General features: G+C 43.9%; 1 protein-coding gene across 1 annotated transcript in view; it reads right to left on the reverse strand.

The window, feature by feature from the left end:
• Positions 1 to 219: 219 nt before the first annotated feature.
• LOC121009409 (cytochrome P450 2G1-like) overlaps positions 220 to 22875 on the reverse strand; it is a 33418-nt gene continuing 10762 nt past the window's right edge. Inside the window, exons 5-9 of the mRNA XM_040442517.1 lie at positions 14267 to 14443; positions 13852 to 13993; positions 7012 to 7199; positions 4409 to 4550; positions 220 to 673 (exon numbers count right to left, since the gene is read on the reverse strand). Of these exons, the coding sequence (XP_040298451.1) occupies positions 489 to 673; positions 4409 to 4550; positions 7012 to 7199; positions 13852 to 13993; positions 14267 to 14443 (834 nt within the window). The 3' untranslated portion in view covers positions 220 to 488. The remainder of the gene's footprint in view (positions 674 to 4408; positions 4551 to 7011; positions 7200 to 13851; positions 13994 to 14266; positions 14444 to 22875) is intronic.

Raw genomic sequence — 22875 nt, forward strand, 5'->3', positions numbered from 1 at the left:
CAAAAGCAAAAAATCATGAAGAAGATTAGAATTATATTATATTATGTACAATAATCCAGACATGACTAATACTAAAAACAACATAAATTTTCAGGGATTTTTCCAGAAAGTACCGTAGTCTCTTATATTATTTTTTAACATTTTTTTTTTGTGTGTGTGTGTGTTTTAATTGATATTCTTAAAGGGGTTTTCCAGTATTTTAATATTGATGACCTTTCCTCAGGATAGGTCATCAACATTAGAATGACGGGGCTCCGATCAGCTGGTTAAAGAGAAGGTCACATGCGGTGCAAGTGCTGCACTGATGATGGCGAGCAGCCTTCTCTTCAACCAGCTGATCTGCGGGGCTGCTGGGTGTCGGACCCCCACCGATCTGATATTGATGACCTAAAAAAAAAACAGAAAAACTCTTAAAAAATTAGAGCTTTCTTTTGTTTGCATGTTCTAGATCTTCTTGGTTTTCTCTATGCAAGAAGTTTTTCCTCAACTCAGAAGCGAGGGACAACTTTCATCTGGTATGTATGAGGTCTTGAAGCGTTGGTGTTGGGCTCTGCTCTTATGCTCAGATTCTTTCTGTCTGTTGTAGGCTCCAAGGTGAACTTTTGCAATATGGTGGTGATAAAGAGGAAGAGCTCCATGCGAGCCAGGCCTTCTCCCATACAGAAGCGTTTGCCTAAGAAGATAAAGCATACATATTAAGATGTCAAGCAAAATTGGATACTGGTAGTTTTCTACTCTAGGGAAGCTAAATCTGATGAGTTTTCTTAAAGGGATTCTGTCACCTCGTATAACACAAATTCAGATTGTAAACCAGTCATGCTCCACAGCTTACCTTGAATCGGCTGTGCTGTTTTTTATTCTAATCCGTCCAGCAGTTTTGCAGAAAAACGACTTTTATAAAACCCTGAAGGTGCCCAGAGGGGCGTTATGTTCCCCTTTGTGTGCCCAGTAACGCCCCTCTTACAGTGCCCAAAACGCCTTCCTCCAGAATCCCTAACCGCCCACAGCATCTCATCCCTCTCCTCCCCCTCCCTGACGGCCGAGCGAAGTCTCGCGCAGACGCAGTACCCACTGAGGGCTGCGCCAATGCGATTTGCTGGAGGCTGAGGGCAGGAGCTTCATCGTCGTCACTGGGCATGCGCCGAGCCCAGTGACGTCCGATGCTCGTGCGAGACTTCGCTCGGCCGTCAGGGAGGGGAAGGAGAGGGATGAGACGCTGTGGGCGGTTAGGGATTCTGGAGGAAGGCGTTTTGGGCACAGTAAGAGGGGCGTTACTGGGCACACAAAGGGGAACATAACGCCCCTCTGGGCACCTTCAGGGTTTTATAAAAGTCGTTTTTCTGCAAAACTGCTGGACGGATTACAATAAAAAAACAGCACAGCCGATTCAAGGTAAGCTGTGGAGCAAATTTGTGTTATACGAGGTGACAGAATCCCTTTAACTCAATAAGTGCACAAAAGGGATAGTCCAGGGACATATTTAATTCTGTTACATTAGTACTGTGTACTTAAAGGGGTTGTCCGGGTTCAGAGCTAAACCCGGACATCCCTCCATTTTCACCCCGACAGCCCCCCTGACATGAGCATAGAAGCAATTCATGCTCCGATGCTCTCCTTTGCCCTGCGCTAAATTGCGCAAGGAAAAGGCATTTTTAGGAGTTCTAGTGACGTACCGGGGCTCTCCATGGGGCTGACAGGAACCCCGGTGACGTCACTGGCACTGATGGGTGGGATTTAGCTCTGCCCTAGCCAGTAAAACGTCACCAAACACACTGACGGGTGGAAGTTACCGCCCGGCAGTGTGTTATTGAAAACAAAAAAGCCTGTGCCCTGCACGATTTAGCGCAGGGCACGGGAGCACATCGGAGCATAGATGCTCTGATGCTAGCCTCAGGTGGGCTGTCTAGGTGAAAATAAGGGTATGTCCGGGTTCAGCTCTGAACCCGGACAACCCCTTTAAGGTCTCTTTACACGGGATGATATTACATCAGATTGTTGGGAAGGAAGCATTCCTTACTGACAATCTCACTGCTCACTGGTGGAGGAGACCGTTTTATTTACATGCAGCGATCTCCTCCAGCGATGGTAAGGAACGATAGCTAACGCCATCCCTCTTCCCCATAACTCCTCATGACTCATTGTATACCGGAAGCAGATTGTGTTTACACAGCACAATCTGCTGTCGGGAAATGAGGATTTTTGTGTTCGCACAAACGATTCAATTACCTGATGAACAAACATTTTGCTCGTTCATCGGGAAAATCGGTGGTACATTTGCACTGCTAGATCATCCCTAACGAGCGTTACTTTGAATGATCTATGCAATTCTCGGCCCATAGAAAGGGCCCTTTAGGCCCCTTGCAGACGAGTGTGTCCAGATTAGGTCCGCATCAGGGAAAATCGTGCGAGTAGGTACGCAATTGCAGTCAGTTTTGTCTGCACTTGCGTTCCGATGTTCAGTTTTTATCGCGCGGGTGCAGTGAGTTTTGCACGTGCGTGATAAAAAAACTGACTGTGGTACCCAGACCCGAACCCGGACTTCTTCACTGAAGTTCGGGTTTGGGATCGGTGTTCTGTATATTTTATTATTTTTCATTATAACATGGTTGCTAAGTAAAAGGTCCATTGTGGGGTTAAAAAATAATAATAATTAACTCACCTCATCCACTTGATCGCGCAGCCGGGCTCGTCTTCTTTCTTCTTCTTCTTCTTGCAGGACCTGGCTGGAAATGGACCTTCGGTGACATCATCGCGCTCACCACGTGGTGAGCGCAGTAACGTCAGCGCAGGTCCTGCTGAATGAAGATAGAAGAACCTTCTATCTTCATTCAGCAGGACCTGCACTGACGTCACCACGCTCACCACGTCACCGAAGGTCCTTTTCCAGCCAGGTCCTGCAAGAAGAAGAAGCAAGAAGACGAGCCCGGCTGCGCGATCAAGTGGATGAGATGAGTTACATTTTATTTAATTTTTAACCCCACAATGGACCTTTTACTTAGCATTCTGAATTAAAGAATGCTATCATTTTCCATTATTACCATGGTATAATGGAAAATAATAAAGTAAATGGAGTCCCGGGTAATTCATCCCTCGTCGCCTTAGCAACAATGAGTAAAAATAGCATTGCATCCACACTTGATTGCGGATGCTTGCGATTTTCACGCATCAGCATTCATTTCCATGGTGCCTGCATTGCGTTAAAAACGCAGAATATAAAGCATGCTGCGATTTTCACGCAACGCACAAGTGATGCGTGAAAATCACTGCTCATCTGAACAGCCCTATTGAAGTGAATGGGTCAGGATTCAGTGCGGGTGCAATGCGTTATGATATGTCCATGAAAAGAACCTTTCTACTATGAACAACAACTTTTCATATGATGGTTGTAACATTAATATGATGTGTCTTTATAAAGACAGGGCAAGGCAATTGATTTCTAAGGCTACTTCCACACTAGCGTTCGGGTGTCCGCTTGTGAGTTCCGTTTGAAGGCTCTCACAAGCGGCCCCGAACGCATCCGTACTGCCCTAATGCATTCTGAGTGGACGCGGATCCGCTCAGAATGCATGAGTCTGGCAGCGTTCAGCCTCCGCTCCGCTCAGCAAGCGGACACCTGAACGCTGCTTGCAGCGTTCGGGTGTCCGCCTGGCCATGCGGAGGCAAGCGGATCCGTCCAGACTTACAATGTAAGTCAATGGGGACGGATCCGTTTGAAGTTGACACAATATGGCTCAATCTTCAAACGGATCCGTCCCCCATTGACTTTCAATGTAAAGTCTGGACGGATCCGTCTGAAGCTACTTTTACACTTAGAAATTTTTCCACAATATAATGCAGACGGATCCGTTCTGAACGGATCCCAAGTCTGCATTATATGAGCGGATCCGTCTGAGCAGACCCCAGACGGATCCGCTCTGAACGCTAGTGTGAAAGTAGCCTAAGCCCTGTCAAGGAATGTTTTGGTCATAAAACACAGTATAGATCCACAACCACAAACGTCCTCTAATATTTTCCAATACCAAACCCAGGTTAAAGGCTTGTTCATATGACCGTACCGTGTTTTGCGGTCTGCAAATTGCGGATCGGCAAAACACGGATGCCACCCGTGTGCCTTCTGCAATTTGCGGAATGGAACAGGAGGCCCATTATAGAAATGCCTATTCTTCTCCGCAAAACGGACAAGTATAGGACATTACTCATAATTTTTGCGGGGCCACGGAATGGAGCAACGGATGCGGACAGCACACCTAGTGCTGTTCGAATCTTTTGCAGCCCCATTGCGGCTCGGATACAGAACAAAACCACGGTTGTGTGAACAAGCCCTAATATGAAGCTCACCCAGCTCAGCCATAGGTTACAGACTTTTTTTCAACTTAGCTAAAAACTGTTGGTCAACTAATCAGGTTACCTGAAGAGAATGGCATAAATGCATCATGTTTCTTAAAGCAACCATTCTCGTTAAGAAAGTGTGAAGGATCAAACTCTTCTGGGTTCTTGAATTGTTTTGGGTCTTTCAACACAGAGGTCAGGACTGGAAACACCACGGTACCCTGAAAGTTAGTAAATAGAGATGAGCAATTTTTTTCAAAATGTATTCATTTTTGGGAAAAATTTGGTTTGATCCGAATATATTCGTGGCGAATCGCGTTATAAAACGTCTATTTCCTGGCTGCAGAGAGCCTGTATAGTGGTATAGAACACTGTGCCTTGCAGTAACACGCATAGGGAGTCTGCTGTGGTAGTGAAATAATACTGTGAGTCCGTATGACATGCAGATGGCAGGTACTCAATACAGGCGTGGGTCAAAAACTAATATATAGAACTATAGAATATAGGGCTACATATTCGTTTTTAGAATATTCGTAATTTTTTTCCATCTGAAGTGAACACATGATTCTTCCCTTCTTCTTACTTGTGGGCCAATGACGTCATTGGCCCATGAAAAAAAATGACAAATATTCGTCATTATGAATATATAGCACTATATTCTAAATATTTGCGAATTCTCCGAGTGCCGATATTCAGGATTAAAATTCGCTATTCTAATATCCGTGCTCAACACTAGTCGTGAGCACTTCAAACTTCTGTATATAGCATGTCAATGTATTGCTGTGTAAACTGTAACTTCCTTATAACATGCTGTTTTAGATGAGAGGGTCATTACATCTATTCACCCCTAGGCGGTGCTGGCACCCCTTTTATATGTTTCAGAGGGTTTGCTAATACGAGGGAGAACATGAAGGAAGCTAGTTATGTGTGAGGAGGTGTGGAGCAGCACCTGTCCAGGATGTAGCTGCCATTTTAGCCCCTTGGCTGTGGCTAGGCTGAGGGAGCATGGAAACCATCCTTACAGCTACCTAGCACAAACCAGAGTTGCTTATGGATATAGAGTGAGTCTAGTGGAGATAGAAGCAGCGTTAGCTCATGGGCTCCACAAGCACCAGTGACCGGGAGAAGCCTAAAAGCGCCTGGACACAACCGGACGACTATATGCGTGGTTGTGTATTACCACATTCCTCTATGGACATTGTGGAGCAGAGTTTAGGAAAGCATCCTGTACAAAGAGGTTTTTGCCTGCCGTTAGGGAGACCACTCTGAAAATTGCTAATTACAAGTATGAAGTTATTATATCCAGTACCTGGCTGCTAGAGTGTGGACATAGTGTAGACAGATATATGAAGGAATCAGCATGTTTGCAATAAAAAATTTCACCAATGACAGGATGATGGAATTCGGAATGTCACCACTACATAATTTGGTCCAGAACGCAAAAAGGGATTTACCACATATAACTGTACCGCTGAACGGCAAATAGGCCCTAATTTATTTCAATTTTTACACTACACACAGCTTTCAATCATATAACTGCACCGCTGACCGGCAAATATACTTTTGGTTTGCCACTAATACACGGAAAAATAGGCTTTAAAACAGATAACTGAACCGCTGAGCAGCAAATATATATTTTCTTTTTCCGATAATACACGTCACAAAAGGCTTTACCACAGATAATTGCACCGCTGAACAGCAAATATATTTTGGTTTTCGGATCGAATTTCACTTCGTCAGCTTCGATTCGCTCATCTCTGTTAGTAAACATGTTAAAAACTGGGTCTAGTTAGCAATTGATAGGAAGAATTGAACCAAGATGCTGAGATATCAGCACACCTTCCTCAGCATGGCTATCCCCTAAAGGTAGATAGCCTGCTTAGCCATGAAGCCTACATATACATTTTCAATAACAGCAGAGCAAGGTTTGAAATAAAATGTCTGGCATGATTTGTTAGCTTAAAAGATAGCAAAAGGTAGACAGCTAAGACAGTCAAAACGTTAAGGGCTGTTTCACACAAGCGAGTCCATTACAGGAATCACGCTTCGTGTGTGAGTGTGATCCTCCGCTCTGGACTTGCAGGAGCGCACGGCATTATCATGATTTATAATGCTATGTGTCTCTGCATGGCCTTTTTTCCACAGAATCATACTGACATAAAGCTGTCAGTATGATTCTGTAGAAATAAGGTGAAGCAGAGACACATAGCATTATAAATCATGATAATGCCGTGCGCTCCTGCAAGTCCAGAGCGGAGGATCACACTCACACACGGAGCGTGATTCCCGCAATGGACTCGCTCATGTGAAACAGCCCTAAGAAGATTAGTACATTATGTTATATGATTAGAATAATAATAAACTCTTATGCAGGAGAACAGAAGCTGGCTCCCTAGTGCTACCTCTAGGATAGATACTCTACATATCAATGTGTAGACCTTTCAAGAAGCCTTGGATCATGACTTAGGAATGGGATATAAGCCAAAACCAGAACCTTCTCCATAAGAAGAAGCAACCCATCTGCACACAGCTTTTTAATAGGTTTTTGCCAGAGATTGGGGGGGAAGGGGGGGGGGGCGGGGATACTGCTTCCCCTTTCCCAGAAAGGATTGTCTGGCTTACAAAGATTTACTAGTCCAACTTTGCGGTCTCCAAAAGGAGTAGCTTTATTCCCCCAGATACCTTTGGAATGTGATATCCTCTGAAGGTTGTGTCCTTGCTGACAGAATGAGGCAATCCTAAAGGGACAATATCAGCAAATCTTTGAACCTCATGGATTACAGCTTCTGTATACGGCATTTTACTCTTGTCTTCTATTGATGGACAACGATCTTTCCCGATTACATTGTCAATCTCTTTATGGATCTTTTCTGAAAAAGATAAAAGACACAACATTGCTCATATTTTTCAGACTAGTATCATTACAGTATTAACAAAATCACTAATAGGTATTAGGATAATTTGAAAGATAGGTGTTGTAACAAAACACAAATCTCTGAGGGCAACTCCCTAAAACTTAACCTTTAATCTACATATATTAAAATACAAAAGGTACATAAGGTCCAGAATAGACCATGATAAATATAGTCCAAAAAGATGTCATTATTAAGGACGGTTACAGGCAATTTCTATTACAGGGGCAGAAAATCAAGATAAAATAGATCTGTCCCTAATTTTGCCCTTGCAAAACTGCTCAGCCCAGAAATGTACCAAAATGGTAGATGCACTCTGTCCACGTACCTGGGCTAACCTGTCCTTACACAGCCCTATCACTTTCTGACACAACATATATTGTTCTATTGCATTTCCCCTTATAAATAATAAAAGGTTCATCTGGGAACCAACAGTATCAGTATGGTAATAGTATGCCATATACACAAAATACATAATTGATGAAACATAAATTACTGGAGCGCCCCAGACCAGTAGACATCTGTGACGAGGTGGAGGGAATACATCAAAGATAAAGTACTTTTAACAATGTGCATAAGATAATGTACTTGATATATACTTAAAAAAAAACTTAGCTGATACAAGTCGATACAAAGACCAATCCAATCCTCTCACAGATGTAGGATACATGGCTGGGGGCTCCAGGAGGACAGGAAACAGCTCCATTTTGCCAGAGACATGGGCTCACTTTTAAATCATAAGATACCGGCGGGCTAGACCTCAATTTGTCAGCTCATTCCTAAGCTCTGCCCCTCAAAATTCCATGACCAGAGTAAAACACCATTATTGGGGAGCAGAATGAATCAAGCCACCCCAAATATCTCAATCAATAGTTCTCGGACACCATGTGTCCTAAGACTCACATGGGATGATGATAACCCCTCCCTAAAGCTTGCCAAGCCTCTTTTTGGACATGGGAAAGCTCAACTAAGATGGTAATGCGCTCCACGTACGGCGATCGTGAAGCGCATGGTCACGTGATGCAATCCGCGATTACGTGGCTCAATCCAAAATGTCTGTGCGTTCCACGCGCAATGACCTTGGAACGCATCAGGCAGGGAGTACCACGCATTTATTAAGCCTGTCTAGAAGCGCTAACCTCGCATCCAGCGGCTAGAACACTATGGTACCAGGTTGTCCCCGTTACATCCATACCATCCCCATTCTACGTGACATTGTTCCCCCCCACTTCCCACCGTGACATTCATGCATCGATAATAATTTCCATCTCATAAAGGAGGTTAAAGCTGATTATACACAGAAAGGAGCTAGCCTCAAATATAGCAGGAATAAGTAAGTCTCTAATATAATCCCCAAGGTGCCTGAGACCGGAACCTGTATATCCATTCTGTTTCTTTTTGGAGGATTCTACGGTCCCAGTCACCTTTTCAAGGAGGAAAGTTCTTATAAGTTCCAATGCTGAAAATGACAGACCTAAGATCTCCATTATGACATTCCCAGATTTGATTTGCCACAGGAGTATTGTTCTTTTTCTTGATGTCATTGACATACTCAAGAATTCGACGAGATGTTGATTCAGTTACATATTTATTCCCAGAGAATTCTTGTACAGTCACTCAGAATTGAGAAAGCTCGTTGGAAGAACGAGTGAAACGTTTTCAAGAAATCTACAGTACGTCCAGTTGCCTTGATTTATTCTTTACAGATATACCATGACCTGGATAAATGAGAACCTTCAGACATATATTTATCTATGTATTTCTGATGAAACGACAGGCTGAGAATGCCCCACAACGGAAAATACCCAACTGTTTCCTGTCTAACCATGTCCCTGTCGGAACTGGGCATGAAAAGTGGCTATGGACCAGGCGGTCCCGCAAGCATTGACCTCATCTAAATGTGATACTTGGACGAAGTAACAGTACATCAGCCACATCCGGATCCATTCGGAGGATTGGCAAGTATTTATCAATTATTTCCCTACTTTACGATTTTCAACATAAAACGTGGATATAATCCTAATGACCCCCCTTCTGGAATCAGATTCCTTGGGGACCAAGAGGGTACTTTGTTCCAGTATCTCAGCATTCTGGAATGCATCACTTAAGAAATATTGGGGATAACATCTCGCGGTCATTGAGCTTCCTTGATTCATGATAAAAGCTCTCTGGGTCTAAAAAATTTCTTTTCATCCTTAAATATTGACCACGGGGTATCCCTTTCTTTAGGTTCGTAGGGTGGTAACTGTCCCAATGAAGCAGTGGTCTTCCTAAAGGTGGTTGTGACCAATCTGTCTACCTCATCGGTGACCTTGACATCCAAAAATGTTAATGTATCTGGATGAAACTCAAAGGTAAAAGCCAGGCCAATCTCATTCGTATTCAACATCCTGACAAATTATTTAAATTTGTCAAGGTCACCATTCCAGATCACGAAGACATCGTCTATGTAACGTGTCCAGAAGCCAATTTTGTCACACCACCAAACTTGATTATCAGGGAAGACCACTTTATCTTCCCAGCAGCTTGGGAGGAGATTAGTATAAGTGGGGGCACAGGGGCTCCCCTTAGCTGTCCCCTGAGCTGGTGGAAGAAATGCAAATCAAACAGAAAAAAATTGTGTGTCAGAACAAACTCAAGGAGAGTCAGCATGAAATTATTATGAGATTGATAACAGACTGCCCATGTCTTTAAAAAATCTGCTACTGCAATCAACCCCTTAGAAGGAGGAATAGAGCTGTACAGCGACTCTACATCAATGCTCGCAAGGGAGCATGATGGTTCTAGATTAATGGTTTCAATTTTCCTTAGGAAGTCCATTGTGTCCCTCGTGAAGGATGGAAGGGCTAAAACAAAACCATTTAAGGATCTTATCGATATAAATACCACTATTCTGGGTTATCGAGTCTACCCCAGATACAATAGGATGACCCTTCAAGGGAGATAAACCCTTGTGGATCTTGGGTAATCCATAAAAAGTAACTATCTGGATTTAACTTGGCCTCAGAAAGTGGTATTCATCCTCGCTGATGACACCTATTTTAAGGCTTTCATCAAGAATGGACACAAGTTGTTTAAGAAAGACCTCGGTAGGGTCAGATGATAAAATGCGGTAGCAGTCGCGATCACTCAACAAACATTCACACATTTGTCTTTATTGATTGCAATCCATAATAACAATGTTAACCCCTTTATCAGCAGATTTAATAACTATCGAAGAATCTTTTTCTAAACTCATAAGGGCCTCAGTCTCAGAACCAGAGAGATTATGGTATAATGATGCAGATAAGGATAGCTTCTCGATATCCGCAGCACCCATTTGCAGAAGAATATCTATGTAGTCATAATTCATAGGGGGAGGTAGTTTTTTACTCTTTGGACGAAGGTCCGTAAAAGACCCATATCCTGGTTTCCGTGTACCTTCCTCCAGGAGGTCCACAAATATCTTAAGATCTGCAAACTCACTATCCTGAATGCCAAGTTGCTCACACGTAAGTTTATTGTTATATTTCATGAATTTGTGCCATTTTAATTTTCTAGAAAACAAATGAAGAACTTTAATCCAAGTAAACGGGTCAAATTTAGTTGTGGGAACAAATGATATTCCCTTTTTTAACAGATTGCTCTCGGTCTCACTGAGTACGCGGGAAGAGAGTTTAATTATTTGTAATTTATCCCTTTCTATTACTCCTCCCCACCTTTGTTCAGTCCCGTAACTGGTAGGGAGTGCCTTGGGCTAAAAAATCCCCCCGGGCGCTGGGTGTAGAGGTAGTAAAGGAAGACATGGGTGAAGAGGAAGAGGACGATGATTTGCCCCCCCCTTACCCTCTGACCACCTGACCTTGGCCATCTCCTGTTGTTAAACCGTCCTCTACCATCACCCCTTTGACCACATCTATAGTTGGTTCTACGTCTAAAATGGGTGGATTCTGAATCCGAGAATTCCAGTTCTTAGGATGATATCTCCGATTCATAAGGGGTAGTGGCTTATTATCAAGCTGGTATGCTCTGTTTTCTTTGAACACTTTGAGGTCTTTATTAAACTGCCTGTGTTTGCGTTCCTTAATCAGGCCCTGAAATCTCTCTACTGCAGTCTGTAGGGAAGACTCTCTTTTATTAAAGTCAGGGTCAGCCATAAAGGACACCGCCAGGTCAATTAGTTATTTTAATCTCACTGATGATTTTTCAAAGAAAACTTTTTCTTCCTTTAAGAAGTAAACTCCTGTTCCCACTGTACCAGTAATCCTGGTGACCATATACGCGCTGCTGGGGAGATCGGGATATGCAGTCCTTTCCCCCCGGTCTGCATCTCCTCCCCCACGGTTTATACCCTGCGACGCTATATCTGCATTTGTATAGTATATTAATGGTGGCTACCTATATGGAGGTCTAATCACTAAATAGAATGATAGATCTTGTCACATAATTTTCCTCACAGAGTGTCTTTTCTGTCCCCAATGTGCAGGATTGGTGGGCTGTATTTACATATAATGGCTCTAAATACCATGAATCTACTAAATATGTCATCCCCTGCTACCCCTATGTATAGTGTATTAGGGGATGGTATGGATGTAGGGGGGACACACAGTACCATGGTGTTCGAGCCACTGGATGTGTGGTTAGCGCTTCTAGACAGGCTTAATAAATGCGCTGCACTTCCTGCCTGATGCATTCCACGGTCATCGCGTGCGGAACGCACAGCCATTTTGGATTGAGCCACGTGATCGCGAATTGCATCACGTTACTATGCTCTCCATGATCGCCGTACGTGGAGCGCATCACCATCTTCGTTGAGCTTTCCCATGCCCAAAAAGAGGCTTGACAAGCTTTGGGGAGGGGTTATCATGATCCCATGTAAGTCCTGATACACGTGGCGTCCGAGGACTATTGGTTGAGATATTTGGGGTGGCTTGTTTCATTTTGCTCCCCAATAATTGTGTTGTACTCTGGTCATGGGATTTTGAGGGGTGGAGCTTAGGAATGAGCTGACGAATTGAGGTCTAACCCGCCCAGTATCTTATGATTTAAATGTGAGCACATGTCTCTGGCAAAATTGAGCTGTTTCCTTGCCCCCTGGAGCCCCCCAGCCGTGTATCCTACATCTGTGAGAGGATTGGATTGGTCTTTGTATCGACTTGTATCAGCTAAGTTGTTTTTTAAGTATATATCAAGTACATTATCGTGTGCACATTGGTAAAAGTACTATCTTTGATGTAGTCCCTCCACCTCGTCACAGATGTCTACTGGTCTGGGGCGCTCCAGTGATTTATGTTTCATCAGTTATGTATTTTGTGTATATGGCATACTATTACCATACTGATACTGTTGGTCTCCTGATGAACCTTTGATTATTTATAAGGGGAAACGCGTTGGGACAGTATATGTGTCACAATCAGTGTGGGGGAAAAACTCCACACTGAACACAAGAGGGAAGGGGAACAGTAACTGGGCCTGGAAACTAGGGAAGAACAGGTCACCTCCTAAACAACCCTAATCTGGGCCCTAACTACCTATCAATATTAATTAGACCTTAAAGGTAGGAATATTCATATGCAGGATACCTAGTCCCTTATTTCCATATATGGAATAAGGTTAGGACCAGAGACAACCCATTCCTCCCCAGATGGACGAATGGAAGTCTCTGTCTTAGGCCCAGATACAAACAACAAGGAAAACAACAACAATAAGAAAAGACAAGACTTAGTTTAAAGTAGAAAACTGGCAACTCCAGAGGCACCACAGAGTACAACCGACCAGCTAGTAAGAACAAAACACAGACACAATAAGATCCACAATGAACTTGTCAATTTAACCCATGTGTTGCCAGTCTCTCTGATCTTCTGGTACCTGCCACGGGAACATCCGTGACAGTACCCCTACTTCTATCGGGGACCTCCGGGCTTATTATAGATAGTAATGAGCGAATTGAAGTACACAAAGTAGATGTCATCTTGGGCCGTGCAAGATTTTTTGCCAGATCTTTAAGCAAGATGGTGGCAGCCTGCCCATTGTGAGAAAATGGATCAGGTAAGTATTATTTTTTTTTTACATTTTACACTGTGTTATTAATATCAGATTCTGCGATCATGTATAAACGCGGCATCTGAGGGGTACAATGACGGGGAGCCGTGCAATCGCAAGCAGTGTTTTTGTGTTTTGCATGGGAAACTAAACATACCAGATTTGGCATAAAATCAATTTTTTGCAGACACGAACAACCGAATCCTGCGCCCATTGACTTACAATAGTATTTAAAAAACTGCGGCTCGGATGCGGACCAGAACTACGGTCGTGTGCATGAGGCCTAAGTCAATGGTGCCATATCCGTTTTTTCAGACACGAACAACCGAATCTGGCGCCCATTGACTTACAATAGTATTTGATGCCAAACCCGGCATGTTCATTTTCAAAATAATGCAACCGGACCCATTCTGAACGGATGCAGCTGGTTGTATTTTTCAAACGGATGCGTTTTCCCTTGGTTTTGAGATCCTCTGCCGTATCTCAAAACTGGAAACAAAAACGCAGATGTGAAAGCAGCATTACTTCTATAGCCACACAAATGTATGTGTACTGTATTATTTAAATAAAAATACATCACACTAATCACCTTGTATTTCCGGATGTTTCAAGAGTATAATAAAACAATATCTCAATGTCAAACTTGTAGTCTCTGTTCCAGCAAAGAATAAATCTAATATTGTCCCCTCTAGGTTCTCATCATGAAATTCGGTGTCTGGATTCTTTTTTTCCTTAAAAAAAAAAAGAATTCCATCATTATTTTAATGATCAATTATTACCAATTTTGGATTCCTATTTTCTTTAAAAAAATATAATTTGCTGTTATTTTAATTTTCAAATATTATCAAATCCCCACACACTCGTCGCTGATTTAATACATTAGGACTTGGAGTAAATAAAAAGTGCAGTGTTGCCCATGGCAACCAATAGAATGAATGCTTTAGACATCTTTTTTTCGAAGATATTTAAATTTTTGCTGCTGTGGAACCCTATAAATATGTTACCTCTTCCATCTTCATGAGGAAGCAGTCTATGAAGTCACGAGGGCAGTTTTCATCCAGGGTGGCTCGGTGGCTTTTCACCATATCCTTTATAAACTGTTTCATGTTTTTGACAATTTTGAAGATCTTCTGGTGAGGACCAGGAATGTAGGGCATTACGGAGGGGAATGTGGTATAGAGCTAATTGAGAAATCAAGTAACAGAAAAAAAACGTAGCATCAGTATTATTTTGTTAGTTCCGTGTCATATTTAAATGTGTTAGTATATAAATTGACATTATAAATTAAGTCTGTCACCAGCAAATCGACAGATCGACATACGTCTTGTAGGACTAGCTCAGCTGAGAGAGGCTTGGGCCCACCTTTGGGGCACTTAAATACTCATTTGCACATTTTTCTCCAGAATGAAGCAACAGATCGCCAAGTGAAAGATATCATTGCATTCAGCTGAGCTAGGCCTACAAGGATATGTGCGTTGTTTATCAGTGAATTTCCTAGTGAAAGACTCCCTTTAAACTTGACTTTAAATTCTTCTCTACATCCACCGTATATGAATGATGGATGTCAGGTCTTTAAAGATGGCATCAGCTGCGGAGCGAGAGCCAGAGCCGCCAGAGGCCTGCTGTTTGAAACTCCAGCTAATATCCATGGTACACACGCAAAAATAGTATTATCAAAAACTACAGATTGTCTTGCAAAAAATGTACCCTCATAAGGCTATAAAAAATTATGGCTCTGGGGAGGCATTGAGCGAAAAACAAAAATGCAAAAAATGGAAAATCGATGCCCCAGGATAGCGTTAAAGCATATGTTAACCTTCATTATCCTAATTGGAGTCAGTAGGTGATTGTCTGACTCCAATTAGGATAATAGAATCAACACCTTTGACCCCATGCTGAGTATAATGACCTCTGACCCCATGCTGGATATAATTACCAGATGTTGATTCAGTTACATATTTATTCCTAGAGAATTCTTGTACAGTCACCCAGAATTAAGAGAGCTCGTTGGAAGAACGAGTGAAACATTTTCAAGAAATCTACAGTAAGTCCAGTTGCCTTGATTTATTCTTTACAGATATACCATGACCTGTATAAATGAGAACCTTCACAGACATACGGACACTTGCTTGGCACTTACAAAATGGTGTCTGTCTGAGAGACAACCCCCAGTATGCATTCTATGATTGAAACTGTTTGCAGCAAAAACTTGAAACTGTCAGGAATTCCTCTGAGTCTATCATACATATGTCTGTTTACATTCCTTCTTGCTAAAAGACCAATCATGTGAGCCAGCTGCTCCCACTAATATGGAGGGTATAAAATGTGAAGCCCCCACCTAATAAATTAGAGCTATGCTTTGACCTTATATAGAGTGTCAGTGTAATTTCTCTTGCTGTGCATGCGCGTATCTATCTATCTATCTAATTTGGAGCAGTGTATCAACCTACCTGACCATTAATCAGAACCAGAACATTTTGGCGCCCAGCTAGGGGCTCGAAGGTTGGACCCCCCTGTTCCTGTTCCCCCAGAGATCAGACGTAGGAGGGGCGCACCAACGAACACCAGGATTGCTACCCGTGATATGAGGTAAGAAAACAGAGTAATCTTGCCTATACTGTGTCCTCTGGTGTAGCCTCTTGTCATCTGCCTGAGGAAGGGGTGCGGCAGCAGTTGGGGCACCTTTGAGGGCACGCAATTAAGAACCCCACAGTAATTGATGAGATTTTGATGCACTGTGTTTTATGTGTTGTTCTGGCGTAGTTATGACCTTGAGCACCTGTGTATAAACTACAGAGTTACAAAATAAGGAAGCCTACCTCATTTGCCTACATCGCGGTACAGCCAGAGGTGTCTGTCCGGATAGTAGAAGGGGAGGAGGCGGTCAGAACCGGTCCAAAGGTGTACTAAGTGTCTGACTCAAAGATTAACTTAGGTAGTTCAGGAACACAGGGTGCAAGCACAGGTTACGGACTAAACTGCTCCAGGAGATATTACATTATGGGAAATGTTGAAAGTGTCCCGAAGGGATGCTGCTTACCAGAGCAGTACCTGGCGGACAAGAGAGGGAAATGCTTCATAAAGTGTTTACCCAGGTTGGAGAAACATTATGAGATGTGTAAAGGTGGCACTCTTTGTGTTGATACATGGAGAGCATTGTTAAATGAGAAGCAAAGAACTTACTGATGAAAAGATAGTAAGTGTAGTGGAGGTGTGGCTTGACTGCAGCAAAGAATTTGAACGGACGGGGAGAACAGACATATAATGAAAAGACAGGAAGATATTACTGTATGCCTGGGCAGCCACCTTATAATAATTGTGTCATCAAGAAAAAGGGGGGGTAGACCTGTGCCGTATGTAGGCAACAGAATCCTCCCTCCTCTGTTACGTGCCTCGCATGTGGTTCTTCACGCCCACATAGCCACATTCCTGTAGTTCCCTGGCACCTCCTACCCACTGCTCTGAATGAGACACCGTCATATTCCCAGCCGACGCCAACGGCTGGACTGTTGACCCCCGGTAACCCAGATCCCTCCGTCCTGCCTGTAAGCCCACAAGTTCAAGCACTCTATCCCATGATAAATCCTAATGGCACATTCAGTCTGCCACAGCAGGTTGTTCAAGTGATGGTTGGGAAGAAGGAGGAGGAGGATATGTGTCATTCACACCAAATCAGCTGTATTCAATTGTCAGTCAGTTGCCGGACCCTGAGACCCACCCCATGCCATTTTGCCGTAAATTAGATAAAATATACAAGACATATGGGTGTACATGGTCAGATCTACAAAGTATAGTAGAGAACAAAACTGGAGAATACTCTGCCCTCATTCTGGATAAACTCAAGAAGCCAGAAGGCGGATATGATGACCGTACCTCGGGATCGGGGTATGACTTCATAACAAGACTGGAAAAATGGTGGAAGGACAAGTTAGCTGACCAGTCATCCATGCTGCAAGACATGACTCAGGACAGGATGGAATCAGTGGAAAAATTTGTGCAGAGAGTGAAACAAAATTATAGGGACATGGGGTTCAGCGTGAACGAGCCCATACACATGAGGCTTCTATCACGTTCCTTTGTTGAGGGTCTGAGACCGGACATCAACAAAGCACTAACCACATGTCTCCCCGAGTGGAAGACTTTACCCATAGACATACTCAAACAAGTTGCCAAAGGACTTGAAAGGAACAACAAGAGAACCAGGGCGCTGTGATTGCCGTCATGTCAGGGGAGGAGAGTGGGGACCGCCCCCCAACTATATATCAATTGACCTCACAGTACATGTCAACATTTACTATTTTAGCAAGCTAATTGATGGTCCAACTGGACCTAAATACGTCTTTGGATCATGTACAGTCGTGGCCAAAAGTTTTGAGAATGACACAAATATTAGTTTTCACAAAGTTTGCTGCTAAACTGCTTTTAGATCTTTGTTTCAGTTGTTTCTGTTATGTAGTGAAATATAATTACACGCCCTTCATACGTTTCAAAGGCTTTTATCGCCAATTACATGACATTTATGCAAAGAGTCAGTATTTGCAGTGTTGGCCCTTCTTTTTCAGGACCTCTGCAATTTGACTGGGCATGCTCTCAATCAACTTCTGGGCCAATTCCTGACTGATAGCAACCCATTCTTTCATAATCACTTCTTGGAGTTTGTCAGAATTAGTGGGTTTTTGTTTGTCCACCCGCCTCGTGAGGATTGACCACAAGTTCTCAATGGGATTAAGATCTGGGGAGTTTCCAGGCCATGGACCCAAAATGTCAACGTTTTGGTCCCCGAGCCACTTAGTTATCACTTTTGCCTTATGGCACGGTGCTCCATCGTGCTGGAAAATGCATTGTTCTTCACCAAACTGTTGTTGGATTGTTGGAAGAAGTTGCTGTTGGAGGGTGTTTTGGTACCATTCTTTATTCATGGCTGTGTTTTTGGGCAAAATTGTGAGTGAGCCCACTCCCTTGGATGAGAAGCAACCCCACACATGAATGGTCTCAGGATGCTTTACTGTTGGCATGACACAGGACTGATGGTAGCGCTCACCTTTTCTTCTCCGGACAAGCCTTTTTCCAGATGCCCCAAACAATCGGAAAGAGGCTTCATCGGAGAATATGACTTTGCCCCAGTCCTCAGCAGTCCATTCACCATACTTTCTGCAGAAGATCAATCTGTCCATGATGTTTTTTTTGGAGAGAAGTGGCTTCTTTGCTGCCCTTTTTGACACCAGGCCATCTTCCAAAAGTCTCACTGTGCGTGCAGATGCGCTCACACCTGCCTGCTGCCATTCCTGAGCAAGCTCTGCACTGGTGGCACTCCGATCTTGCAGCTGAATCCTCTTTAGGAGATGATCCTAGCGCTTGCTGGACTTTCTTGGACGCCCTGAAGCCTTCTTAACAAGAATTGAACCTCTTTCCTTGAAGTTCTTGATGATCCTATAAATTGTTGATTGAGGTGCAATCTTAGTAGCCACAATATCCTTGCCTGTGAAGCCATTTTTATGCAATGCCATGATGGCTGCATGCGTTTCTTTGCAGGTCACCATGGTTAACAATGGAAGAACAATGATTTCAAGCATCACCCTCCTTTTAACATGTCAAGTCTGCCATTTTAACCCAATCAGCCTGACATAATGATCTCCAGCCTTGTGCTCGTCAACATTCTCACCTGAGTTAACAAGACGATTACTGAAATGATCTCAGCAGGTCCTTTAATGACAGCAATGAAATGCAGTGGAAAGTTTTTTTTGGGATTAAGTTAATTTTCATGGCAAAGAAGGACTATGCAATTCATCTGATCACTCTTCATAACATTCTGGAGTATATGCAAATTGCTATTATAAAAACTTAAGCAGCAACTTTTCCAATTTCCAATATTTATGTAATTCTCAAAACTTTTGGCCACGACTGTACTGTTTAAGTTGACTAAAAGTTTACTTTTATTTATTTACTTTTAAAATCACTTATCACTATCCATAGTATACATAGACAAATTAAAACTATCAGTGGTGTGGGCAGCTCTGTCTTATTGATCAATATAATCACTGTTGTTTCACAGCTGCTGTTTGTTGCCACTATTATTTATGGCCTGTATTTGCTTATAGCAGTAATCTCTTGTCGCCTATATAGCTATACATTCACTCCTATTGTCGAGCTCCCTCACTGCCTCTGAGTTAAAATTGACACTCATACACCCTGCATCCCGACATGTTTTGCTGGACACCCAGCGTCTTCGGGGGAGTGTTGGGGCGGAGACCATCTCTTAAAGATTCGTATTTTATCACATGTTTTCAACTACCAATGATATGCCAGATCGTCATATATTTCTTACTTAGTGCCACGCCTTGTTCTTCTAATAGGTTCATAATCGTCAGAGCTAAATGTGTCATCATCTTGCGATGTGTCATGTAGCCTCGCACATGCGCGCGGACTTGTAGAAGTTTTCTAATTCCTCCCGTTTCTACTCCCGCAATGTCTTATATATACATTCGCGCATGCGTGCAAATTTATAGATATTTTCTTATGCTCCCGATCCATGACCTTGTGATACATCACGTACATTCGCGCGCGGACTTAGACACTTTTTCCGGAACACTATCTTTTTGTGTACTACGCAGGCGTGCAAACTTAGATATTATTCATTAATGGCTATGTTTTGTGGTAAGTTGGCATACGCGCTTCTACCTTAATACCGACCCCCCCACACGTACCTGCTATGGGTGTGGAAAACCGGGACATATAAAAAGGAACTGTCGCAGTCAACACCTCTGGCCCTCCTATCAGCAATGGTGGCAGCAACAGCAGCAGCAGGAAAGCATGCCACCGCCCCCACCCAACAACCAATAGGACACCCGCAAGCCAGTGCCGGGAGGGGATAACACCTACATGGCGGTTCACACCCCTCCTGCTGGTCCCGCCCCTCGAGTGACACTCGATGTAGCTGGAGAAAGATTGTCATTTCTTGTAGACACTGGTGCAGCCCGCAGCGTTCTCTGTGAAACCGCCGCCCTCCCACCCTGGCTCACGAACATTCAACTACCGTGTTCAGGGTTAGAGGGGGTTGTGCAACACAACCCAATCACAAAATCCCTTTCCATCACCTCACCACAGCTGCGCTTACCCAGCGGCATCATGACCCAGTTCGTTGTTAGCCCGACTTGTTCCTTTATTCATCTGGGGGCGGATTTCCTCCAGAAAATAAGGGCCGACATACAATTTCAGCAAGATGGAACAGTACTCCTTGGGACAACCCTGTGCCCCGAGGAAAGTTGCCTCCTAATGGCCCTCAGAACAATCAGTGATGACATTGTAACTCCACCAAACAAAGACATATCCCAGAATACCTTTGGGCTAAGGGGCCCCAAGACATACGACACCTGAATGTCCCTCCCGTCTCGGTTTTACTAAAAGACCCTAACATGCTGCCTTACAAGGCCCAATACCTGCTTTCAATGCAACAGCAGGATGCCATTACGCAGCAGGTACATGCCCTGTTGCAAAATGGAGCATTAGTGGATGCCACCTCTCCATGCAACACGCCCCTGTACCCGGTACGGAAAAAGCCAGAGAGAGGAAAATCCCCGACATACAGGATAGTACAAGACTTGAGAGCAGTCAATGAAGCAACTGTATTAGAAACCCCTGTTGTACCTAATCCACACACCCTGCTGTCTGGAATTCCACCGGTTGCCAATACCTTCACTGTGATTGATCTGGCTAACGCCTTCTTCTCTGTTCCTCTAAAAGAAGATTGTCGATATCTCTTCGCATTCACACATGCAGGCAAGCAATACACTTGGACTGTGATGCCTCAGGGAGCACAGAATAGCCCCTCATGCTTTAGCAAAGCCATGTCCTCTGTGCTCCAACCATGGCAGGCAGACAACCAGAAGGTCGAACTCCTACAATACGTGGATGACCCCCTTCTTTGTGCTTCAAGCTTTCAGGAATGTCTGTCCAGCTCAATCTCTCTCCTACAGTTCCTGGCCAAATCGGGCTGCAAAGTATCTCAAACCAAACTTCAATTGTGTTTACCCAAGGTAGTCTTTCTTGGACACTGTATTGCCCAAGGTTGTAAACACTTGATGGATTCCAGGAAAAAGGCGGTTTCAAACATACGGATACCAGACACTCCACACCAATTGCAGACATTCTTAGGCCTCATTTCCTACTGCCGACCCTGGATCCCCGATGCCTCAGTGCGGATGCAGCGCCTATATGACTTATTCCCCGGAATGCAACCTCTCCATTCCAGTTAACAAGGGAGGCTAATGAGTCCTTTGACAAGTTGAAGACAGCAATTGCAACTGCTCTGGCCCTTGGGATTCCTAACTACAGCCTTCCCTTCAGGCTGTATGTCATGGAACGTCAAGGTCACGCTACTGGAGTTCTTACCCAAACTCATGGTGGACGCAACAGACCGCTGGGCTACTACTCTAAGCACCTTGACCCTGTAGCCAGAGCTGCCCCTTCCTGTGTCAGAGCTGTCCATGCTGCCAGCTCTCTTCTTGACGTCACATCTGATGTTGTGCTTGGGCACCAACTTCCTATTTTGGCTCCGCATGACATCTCTGCCATCCTCCAGCAGACACAACCCAAACACCTCACTGCACAACGCCACCTCCGGCTGCAGTGTAGTCTGCTTCTGCAAAATAATGTCACCATTCAGAAATGTCACATCCTTAACCCTGCTGCACTCCTTCCTCATCCAAGGGGGAAGTATACTAGATATTCAGGAGAAGCTTTTGAAGATATTATTGATCTGCATGCTGAAGAAGATCTTCAGGAAGAAGAACTATGGACCTCAACTGACTCTCTTTACCAGGAACAGGATCATGATTGCTTCACAATGATGGAAGCTGAAGTAGGAACACCACCATCGGTCCAAGACACTCCTCTGACAAACCCTCATTGGATTCTCTTTGTGGACAGCTCAAGGTACGCCGATGACAAAGGGAAATTCCATACAGGCATGGCAGTCACTAGTGAGCATGAAGTGCTGTGTGCAGAACAATTGCGCCCAGACCAGTCAGCACAGGAGGCTAAACTTATTGTCCTCACTGAAGCCTGCCTCATGGCAAAAGATTCCACCGCTAATATCTACACGGATTCCAGATATGCCTTTGGAGTGGTTCATGACTTTGGACTAATATGGAAGGCACAGGATTACATCACAGCCGCAGGAACCCCAATCAAAAATGCCTCAGCAGTAGTAGCCCTAATGGCAGCAGTACTCCTGCCCACTCAAGTGGCAGTGATCAAGGTAATGGCCCATACAGGAAGTGACAATCCTGAGGCCAGAGGAAATGCCCTAGCCCGTCCGAAATCAGACAGCAACTACCACTGCTAAAAAACTGATGCAGGAGCTTGTCTGTAGGTTCGGAGTACCTGAGGTCATTGAGAGTTATCAGGGCCCAGCATTCACTGCCAGATTAACCCAAGAAGTCTAGGAAATGGTAAGGTCGCACCTGGCGTATCACACCCCCTACAGGCCCCAAAGCAGCGGCAAAGTTGAAAGATTGAATGGGGTGTCAAAAATGTTGAAGATGACCAGGGAGACAGGGCTCAATTGGGTTCAGTGCTTGCCTATAGCACTCTTTTCCGTTAGGCACACACTAAG

This window comes from Bufo bufo, chromosome 8, assembly GCF_905171765.1.
Source record: "Bufo bufo chromosome 8, aBufBuf1.1, whole genome shotgun sequence".
In the NCBI taxonomy this organism is placed as follows: domain Eukaryota; kingdom Metazoa; phylum Chordata; class Amphibia; order Anura; family Bufonidae; genus Bufo; species Bufo bufo.